The sequence below is a fragment of the Pteropus alecto genome, unplaced genomic scaffold (assembly GCF_000325575.1).
Source record: "Pteropus alecto unplaced genomic scaffold, ASM32557v1 scaffold28, whole genome shotgun sequence".
NCBI lineage: Eukaryota > Metazoa > Chordata > Mammalia > Chiroptera > Pteropodidae > Pteropus > Pteropus alecto.
Window position 1 is genome coordinate 167,316 of NW_006441063.1, and position 10,187 is coordinate 177,502.

At 38.4% G+C, this 10,187-nt stretch overlaps 1 protein-coding gene across 5 annotated transcripts in view; it reads left to right on the forward strand.

Moving 5' to 3' along the window:
• Positions 1 to 10,187, forward strand: part of CASK (calcium/calmodulin dependent serine protein kinase) — a 385,645-nt gene continuing 375,458 nt past the window's right edge. For 4 of the 5 annotated variants that reach the window (XM_015594375.2, XM_015594376.2, XM_015594377.2 and 1 more), the window contains exon 1: positions 7 to 169. In XM_015594375.2, coding sequence (XP_015449861.1) covers positions 111 to 169 — 59 coding nt within the window. In that variant the 5' untranslated portion in view covers positions 7 to 110. Of the gene's footprint in view, positions 170 to 10,187 lie in introns of all 5 variants that reach the window. The other variant, XM_006918246.3, reaches the window with a different exon arrangement.

Below are 10,187 nucleotides of genomic sequence, written 5' to 3' on the forward strand. Positions count from 1 at the left end.
CGCGGGTCCTGAGGGGAGGAGGCGAGTCGGGGGCCGGGCACTGAGCTCTTTGGCGCCCCCACCCCCATTTTCGAAGCCCTCCACGCTGCGGCCGCTGTCCCCTCCGGACCATGGCCGACGACGACGTGCTGTTCGAGGATGTGTACGAGCTGTGCGAGGTGATCGGCAAGTGAGTCTCCACGCGAGGGAGCGGGAGTGTGGGAAAATGCATTTCAGTGATGCCCGGGTCCTTCCGCACCCACACCCGCCCCGGGCCTGCCCCGGGCCTGCCCCCTGCCCTCCCTCACCTCCGCCGCCCTGGAACTCCTTCCGAGTGTGGGTCTGGGGAGTTCCCAGCGATCCGTGGACGCGAACTAGCCGAGGTCGGCCACCCCACGAGGCGTGGGGCCGGCCGAAATCTGCTTTCTGCATTTTATCTGACGGTTGCACAGGGACGTGGCCGAACTGATTTTATAGTTGCTTCCTGGGAACAGTTGGGTTTATTGTTACCTTCCGTTTACCACACACCATTAACGAAAAGAGCAGCTTGCATTTCTTTTTGCTTGCGTGGGGAAAAAGAGAAAGAACGTCCAGGGATTTTAATTGCCGGGTGTGTGTCTATTGTGCAGGATATTAGATAGATGCCTTTGTGTTCACCCCATGCCCAGATCGGAGGGGGCCATTTAAGAGGGGTTGCGTTCAGTTTCAGCAAATTCCTCACCTGGTGTAGACGAACGTGGAAAGAGTTGGGGAGATCAGAATGTTTAATGCCTCGTTATGCAATGACTGTTAAATCAGTGTTTGAGGCTTCCCTCGACTGCTGTTGGGATGGTGGTTAGTGTGGTAGAGCCGTCTGCTTTGAGTCACCGGGCTGGTCTAGAATATAGAACTGACAGTCCAAATGCTCATCCTTTCATCTGTGTTGTATAATTACACTAGGGAAAAGCAGGGAATCAGATTAATCACAGTGCTAATTGAGAATTAAATCTGCAGTTCCTCATCTAATTGTCCATTTCTTAAATCTGTTTTGAATAGTTTCCTTTTCATTCTCGTCAAACAGTATTCCAAGTGCACAATCCTGCTAATTTGCTTGTGAGGGAAATGCTGGCAATATGAAGTTGATTTCCTAGTTCAGCGTGTATCCTGTGGCTTTCAAAGTTGAGAAGATAAGATTTAAGAGCAATTTTTGCTTATTTATTGAGGATTGCTAGATAGCTGCTATTGAAATATTCTTACTTCTTTTTTGGAAGCAGTGCTTTATTGTCTATTTTAAGGTCCTCAGTTGAAAAATGAAACCAAGACCTTAGAGCAGTTGGCTCTTTTTCTTTTAAGTCGTCTGCAATGCTGGATTTCAATTTGTTTAAGTGCTGATAACTCATTTTTTTCCCCTTCCATGTTGGGATATTACAGTGTTGCCTCACATAGTGAAATTGTGACTACAGCTTGCTACACACTTTCCTCAGACCCAATTGATAGGAGGACATGTTACTTCTTGCTCCTATTGTTTGTTACATGACCAGCCTGCCTACTAGAAAAATATCCAAATGTGTCCCTTGGTGAAGTGCTCTAGAGCAGCGCTGTCCAAAAGATAAATAATGGGAGCCACATGTAATTTTACACATGTAAATTTTCTAATAGCGATATTAAAATATTAAAAACAAATAGATGCAATTAGTGTTAATAAAATATTTTATTTAACCCAGTAGATCCAAATTATTGAGATATTTACAGCCTTTCTTTCGTACTCAGTCTTTGAAATCCAATGTGTATTTTACACTAGCAACATATCTCAATTCTGACACTAAACCAAATTTTCACAAGAAATACCTGATTTGTGTCTAGGTTTTATAAAATTTGCATATGAAAAAGTAGATTCACATACCCAAGTTCTTCCAAACATACTTAAAAGTTTTTCAATAACAGAATCAAGTATCTCTCTCTAAATTTAAATTTAATGAAAAATAAAATTCAAAATTCAGTTCCTCTGTTGGACTAGCCACATTGTAAGTGCTCGATAGCCAGTGTGAATAGCAAAGCTCTAGACAGACAAATATGTCAGAAAAATCCCCTTGGTTTCTTTATTCCTAGCACCCAGTGAAGGTGAATTAGGGTGTTTCCCCAAAGCCCCCAAATGATTGTATGTGTGTAGAAGTGAATGATGTCTGTTATGTCTTAGTCATATTTGATTTAAATGAGCCAGCAAAGTCATAATTGGAAACTGTGAGATTAAAATGTTAATTATATTGCGATGATGGAATATAGCCATCATTGAATCAGTGTTAGTTACTAGTTCTGATTCATTGAGGTCTGTAAGAGTGATAGTGTGATCTCTTTGGATATCAAAAAGAAGTGGTCAGCATCGCATTAGCACAATCAATATTCTCCTGACTTATAATTGATAGAATATTCTCAGGAAACAGCTTTGATAGAACTAAATTAATCTCTTTTGTTGCTTCAGAGCTACATAAGGAGGAAGAGTAAGCTAATTTTGAGTAATGGGTACTCTCTGGCTACCTTAACTACAGTGAATGTGAAATCTCATTCATATTCTACAAAATTTAACTTGGTCAGTGCCAGTTATGTCATTCCATGAAATAATGAATTCAGGGTAGCCTTCATGGTAAAGAGTGTAATGATAGTGTTCCTCACCCTGTGTAAAGGTTGAAGGTTTCTCTGGTAAATTGTCTCAGCATATATTGATCTGGAAATTGAAATTCACTTGAGATTTTCTTGCAGGGACCTTGACAGCATACATTTTAACTTAGAATTCGTTCAACTCTGGATTTAAACAGAAAGGCCTTGGAGATGTTCATCTGCACCGAAAACCTTTTTGTTGATTTCTGTCCAAGTTCTCTGGAATCGTGATTTTCTTTCATGCTGAGTTAGTATCACAAGTTGGTTTTGACCCCTAGGTCTTACTTAATAGGTTTAAATTTTCACTGAGGTACTTCAAAATAGATTTCACTTTTAAAGATGAGTTGACTATCCACTCACTCTCTTACCTTACTACTTATCTACTCACTCATCCACTATCTTTGAGGGAATCATATGCTTGATTCATTATGAATATTGAATGGATGCCATCTCTTTTTTTTTAATTTGAACTCTTTTCTCTTGTGTTTCTTATTTTTGAAAGTCTAACCAAAAAACTCCTTTGAATGTGTATTGCTTCCATATCATTTTTCTATATACCATCTTTCAAACAACTGAAAAAAATCACCAATGATGAGACCTTTTCATAGTCCCAAAACTTCTTGTCTTAGCAAATGTAGCAGTTACTGGAAAGGAAAGGTGTTATGCAACTATAGGTAATTGGCTAATTTTTGTCATGATCACTTACTAGATATTCTGCAAATGTATAGTTTTATAGGTAAGTGTACAATTGGTAATATTACATGAAGGAAATTTTAAGATGAATCATCCAAATTAAAACATAGAAATTCCTACTTTCATGGTACAACAGTTTCTGTGAAGGAGAATAGCAAAATGCACACTATTTTCACCTTGTGTAGGCTGAATACTTGCCCGGGTATTTAGTAACTGTAACTTCTGACTTTCCTAGTTTGGTAGGACATATACTAAAATTGGAATGCTGCAGCATGACCCCAGCTCAAAGATGACATGTAAGGCATGCTGTATTTTCTTACACTTCAAGAGCACTTATATTTAATTACAGTTACTTATTTATGGGTCTCTCTACTTAACTACTCTCTACCTACTAATAAGGAGCTTCTTGAGGGCAGGGAACATATCTTGCACATCTTTCTCCATTAACACAGTGCCTGCTATGTAACAGTCGTTCATTAGCTATGGCATGAATTGAGCAAATTAATAAAATCTTATGAAAAGGCAAAAAGCATGTTTATCAATCTCAGAGCAATTACTGTCCCAAAAGGCTGTATTAGTTTATAATAGTGGTTTCCCACCTGGCTGCATATTAGAATTACCAAGGGAGTTTTTTTAGAAAGATCAATTACCAGGCCCTGTGTCAGATCAGTGAAATCAGAATCTCAGGGAGTGGGTCCTGGTCATTGGTATTTTTTTAAAAGATCTCTAAATGATTCTAATATGTAGCTATGATTGAGAGTCATTGTTTTATGTATGTAATATTTAAAAGGTAGAAAGAACATTTTGGGGGAGGTATTGAAGCCAAAAGACCAAAACATGGATTTTATTTTCTCTGTGCTGTTTCTGAGCTTTGTTGTGTAAGAATTTTGTTTCAGCCTATGTTTGCCTTTTGATTTCTTGAGTCTTCTAAGATTCACATTGATTCATGACACTCATCTAATGGTAACATGATGATTGTCTGATGTTTGGAACAAAACAGAACAGGGATTGCTTGAATAACAGTTGATGATAGCCGTCTACTAGAATGACTCAATTCAATAGTAAGAAATTTATCAGTTTAGTATGGATTGTGTTTGCACATATACTCTATTAAGACTATGGTTAAGTTGCTTATATACTTTAAATGCCAAACTTGTGATTCCAGTAGCACTGTTTACCAGAGAATTGAGTTAAATGCAGCCTTTATGTAAATACTGGATTAATAATATGTAAATATATAATTTAACATAGAGAAGAATTCAGCTTTACTATTTATACTAGGGGTCCCCAACACCCCCCCCCCTCAGCTCCACCTCAGATCATCAGGCATTAGATTCTCATAGGAGCACCAGTCCCTGGTGCCAAAAAGGTTGGGAACCACTGATTTATACTAATTACTATGGCTTTCATATATATCAGTTGACCCACTGATGGGCTTTTCTAGTACCACATTATGTTGGAACATTTTTCCTGGAAATTTTATGTAGACACTGTAAGTAAACAAGTTTTTAATGTTAGGAAAAAGTCAAGTGTGACCCTAAAGGAAACAAGAATTGTCCAGAAATGAGTAGCTATTCCATAACGAAGCGCTTGATTGAGCGACAATCATGTAACAAGGTAAAAGACACAACCACCAGCTAACCTGCTGGCAACCCAGAAGGATCCAAGCCATGATAGTTAAACTGAAGTTCCACAGAGGAAATACCTGTTAAACATGAGGGGTGGATTCCTACACATGGCAGGTGTTATTAGGAATAGGTAAGCAGTGTTGATTCCTGATGATGGAGTTTGATTCCGGGACCATTTTAGAGGGAACTGAACTACTCAGTTGCTTTTCTTTTCTGCATTTGTAAAACCTCTCTGAGTCTCTTCATCTCCCCTTTGAAAGACTGCCTTAGGACTTGGAGTTTCTGGAAATGTGGTTTGCACATTGTCTTTATAAATACTTGTGCCTCTCTTACTGTCTATGAATGTGACATGCTTCTATGTCCCTGACATATACTGTTCACTCCCCTCCCTTTTCCCCTTGTATCTGCAACAATTTCACCTACAAACTATATCTCTAATGTTCCTTAAATTGTGTTTGTGGATATTTCTTTAAATTGAAAATTCTTTTACCATCTTCAGTTGTAGGTCTGCTCAATAAATTAAAAAAGCAAGTATACCTTACTTTTTGAGGTTGTTTTTGAATTACTGCATTTTTGTAAATGTTTTCACATTTTATTTATTTACTTTTTTCTGGATTTATTGAAATATAATAGACAATTTGTCGTTCGTATTTGCATTATACAATTCAATGAGTTTTTTCAATTATAATTGGCATGCAATAATATATTAGTTTCAGTTGTACAGCATAGTGATTAGACATCTATATAACTCACAAAGTGATCGCCCCACTAAATCAGATACACATTTTTTATTTATTACAGTATTCCTTATGCTACACTTACATATTTATTACAACATTATTCCTTATGCTACACTTTATATTTCCATGTCTATTTTGTAACTATTTGTACTTCTTAATCCCTTTGCCCTTTTTTGCCATCTCTCCAATGCCTCTCCTATCTAGTAGCCCTCAAAATATTCACTGTATCTATGAGTTTGTTTCCATTTTTTTGTTCTTGTTTATTTTGCTCTTTAGATTCCACATGTACATGAAATCATGTGGTATTTGTCTTTCTCTATCTGACTTATTCAGCACAATACCCTCTATGTCCATCAAGGCCATATCTTATTCCATCCTCTTCCATTTAGTCTGTGTGTGTTTTTAAATCTGCACTGAATCTCTTGTAGGCAGCATATGTAGGGGTCTTGTTTTCTTATCCATTCAGCCACTCTATCTTATGGTCAGAGCTCTTAATTCTTTTCCATTTGAGGTACTTGTTGATAGATATGTAGTTCTTAATAGTTTTGATACATATTTTTTCTCTTCTTAAAGAAGTCCCTCCAATATTTCCTGTAACACTGGCTTGGTGTTGATGAATTCCTTTAGCTTATTTTTTTTCTGGGAAGCTCTTTATCTGTCCTTTGACTGTGAATGATAGCTTTACTAGATAAAGTATTCTTGCTTGTAGATCCTGGGTTTTCATCACTTTGAACATTTACTGCCAATCCCTTCTGTCCTGCAAGGTTTCTTTTGAAAAATCAGCTGCCAGTCTTATGGGTACTCCCTTGTAGGTAACTAACTGCTTTTTCTCTTACTGCTTTTAAGATTCTCTCTTTGTATTTAAACTTTGGCATTTTAATTATAAAGTGTCTTGGTGTGGGTCTCTTTGGGTTCATTTATTTTTTGGAGACTCTCTGAGCTTCCTGGAGTCGTATGTCTATTTTCTTCACCAGGTTAGGGAAGTTGTTCATCATTATTTCTTCAAAAAGCTCTTCAACTTCTTGTTTTCCTTCAAGTATCATTATGACATGGATATTTTTCCATTTAATTTTGTCCCATAGGCTCCTTAAGTTATTATAGTCTTGGCTTCTTTTTTCTTGCCATTCTGATTGAGTGTCCTTGGCTTCTCCATCCTCTATATTGGTGGTTTAATCCTTTTCTTTATTCACTCAGTTTATTCCCTCTAATATATACTCTTCATCTCAAATAATGTGTTCTTTGTTTCTGACTGGGTTTTCTTTTATAATTTCCATTCTTATTTTATGTTTTTTAAATCTCTTTGTTAAAGTTCTCACTGAATTCATCTGCACTTCTCCTAAGTTCATTGAGCTTCTTTATAGCCAGTGTTTTGAACTCTGCATCTGTTAGATTGCTTTGACTCCATTATTCCTGGATCTCTCTTCTCTCATATGATTTCTGCTTCTTTGTCTTCCCATTTTGGCTGCCTTCTCATGTCTGTTTCCATGAACTAAGCAAAGCTCCTAAGTCTCCTGGTCTTATTAGCGTGGCTTTGTGTGGTAGGTGTCCAGTGGCACAGTCCTGATAGGGGTTCAGCTGCAGGCCAAATTTAGCCCCAGCCTGTTCTCCTATGGTGCCACCTGTTAAGATTCAGCAAGCAATCCACAGATGCTGTGCTTAGAGTTGCCTCAAGAGGCAACGCCAGAAACAGAGGCCAGCTGTCACCAATGTGAGTCTTGTGTTGGCTCAGCACCGGACTTGTAGGACACAACTGGATGTGGCTTGGGTGGGGCCATGAGTTGGGGGAGGCAGAGTTTCAGGGAATCCTCTGGGAGGAATGACCTCTGTTATCCAGTTTGATGACATTTCAGCTATGGTGGTGCTGAGTCCGCACACTGGGAGGTGGGAGGGGTTGACAGGAATAATGGATACTGCCTGCACTTCTGCCTGGGAGAAAGCCTTGCCTCCAGCCCTCGCTCTGACAACTCGGTGTCCCCCTGTAAGTCCCTGGTACCCCCCGAGCAGCCGACCTGGCGCTGGTGCTCAGAGTAAGCAGGTCCGTCACTGGGAAAGTCCGCTTGCAGACACGGCCTGTTTAAGAGGCATCTGCAGCTGCCGGCTGCTGCTGCCACAGCCTCTCTCCCAGTCAGCCAGGGACCAGGCAGCTTTGTGCCTTCGCCTCTTCCTCCCTTCTATGTTTGCATGGTGATTTTTTATTTCTCTCCCTAGTTGTAGGGCTTCTGTTCATCTAGATCCCAGGTGACTTTGCTTGCTGTTCGCTCTGTGTTTCTGTCACAATTTTGATTTGGTTGCAGGAGGGATGAACAAAGCCTCTGACATCTACACCATTTCCCCTCCCCTCTCGTTTTCACATTTTAAATTTGGCATAGGCACTGTTTAAAGTAACTTCGACATAAAATTGTTTAAAAGAAAAAACATTTTATAACAATGCCTACTTCAAAAGGGGAATTGACATGTATGCCTTCTCATGTTAAGTGTTTTACATGTATTATTTCTTCTACTTGTATCCATTTTACAGAAGACACTTAGATTCAGAGGTGGGTGAGTAACTTGCCCACGATCTCATGGAATTCCAACAGGTTCTAAAGTTCCATTTATTTCATGCTGCATTGGGTTTCCTTACAGGAAAGGCACATGTCTTCATTTTCAGAGTTTTTTCTGCAAATTTTAATTATTTAACTTTCTAGTTAAATTTCTTACCTCTTCAGTAGAGGTTCCATGCTACTAGTCATTGTTTCATTGATTTTGTTGTTCTTTTTATCTTTCTCTTTAGTGAAATAATAGTGTTTGTCACCAAACTAATAAATCTATGCATTCTTTAGCAATGGAAATATAGACTCTTGGCCATCCATCCAAAATATAATTTGTTTTGGAACTTTCTCTACCCCTTTTACTCTCCACGTTTTTTCTTCCAATTCCCTTGACCTAACAGAGAGAATAGTTAATTACCTCTAATTTTCCAAACCAGAAGTAATGAGGTTTCAGAAATAGATGTTTGTTGGGAGTGAGGTGGGATGGTTTCCACAGGGTAGTTATTCCTATATCTCGTTATAAAAACACTGAAATTGTTCCCTCTGAATCTGAAAAACATGTACTGAGCCATAGCTGCTGAATCGTGAGCGTCTCAGCTGTCTGCCAGCACTGCACACCTAAATAATCAAGTGACTGAATTACTGCTAGAGAGCAGGTACCTGACCCCAGCCAACAAGCTGATGGGGTGTGCAGCTCTCACATTTTGGGTTTTATTTTTTTAGTTGCAACTGACAGTGCAGATTCTAAAACCATCAGCTATGGCTCTGGATTTATGCTACAGGTTTCAAGGTACTATAAGACCTGCTTTCCATTCTTTTTCTCCTGGAGCTACCCAGACCATTATGGTGTTGTGGTATGATTGGTCATAGAGCCCAGGTCAATATAGGGAGAGTCTCTCTTTGGCTTTCTACACCAGAAAGGTTTTGTTTCTAAAGCTAGTTTACTATTTTTCTATTACTTTCTTTTTATCAATTAACTAGTTTTTTTATGAAATAAGTTATAAAATAACTTAAAAATATAGACAGTACAAAGATAAATAGTAAGTCTCTCTCCATTCTCTTGCCATCCATAGCACCGTTCTTAGAGGTAACCATTTTCCAGTATGTCATTCTGAAAATTTTTATTTAAAAAACAGAATGGGATCATATTTGTGTGCTATATAATAAAATACTCATTTTCAATTGAAAAATAGTTTACCTGATGGCCTTTCCATATCCATTTATGTATCTAACTCTGTCTCCTCTTAAACTGCTTGCTGCCCATGGTATGAATTGGTACTTTGGCTTTGAATTGAGTGCAAGCTATTTCTAAGTAGACGTTGCTGGAAATGCCAGACTGGAGTTTGTCATTCCAGACAATGAAGATTTGGGAATCATCTGTATGGAAGTAAAAGTATGAGTAAATGAGTTTTTGGAGGTTGACCGAGCTGGAGGATTGTGGTTTGGAGTGTTACAGAGCTAGAAGAATCAGGATAGGTGGGCATCACAGAAGTTTCAAAGTAGGGTGGGGGGGAGGGGCATCAATAATGTGAAATGCCAACAGGACCAAGAAAAGGCTTGTTTATAACAGAGAAATATTTAAAGCATTGATCAAAATGAATATAATCTTTAATATTCAGTTCATGGTGTGACTGAAAAGCAAAGGTCTGGCTTCGTTTCTGTGGATGTTGGTGATATACCATCTTCTTGTGAATCTTTCTCAACACCAATATATTTAGGGTGAAAAAAAGGAATATATGATTTCTTCACTATAATTGCGTTTTGCAGATTCTGATGGCTGGCTTTTAGGTAAACCCACTTGGTTTTCCTAAGATTAGGTCTTTTTGATTCCAGAGCTAGTTGCATAACTTTCATTTAAATGGAAACTTTTAATAAAATGACAAATAAAAATTTAGATACTTTAAATTCTTGATATTTGTCAAACCATTGCTATTTTCTTAAATCTTTCTCCTGTAGGGAACAGAATTCTTCTTTGTCTCAAG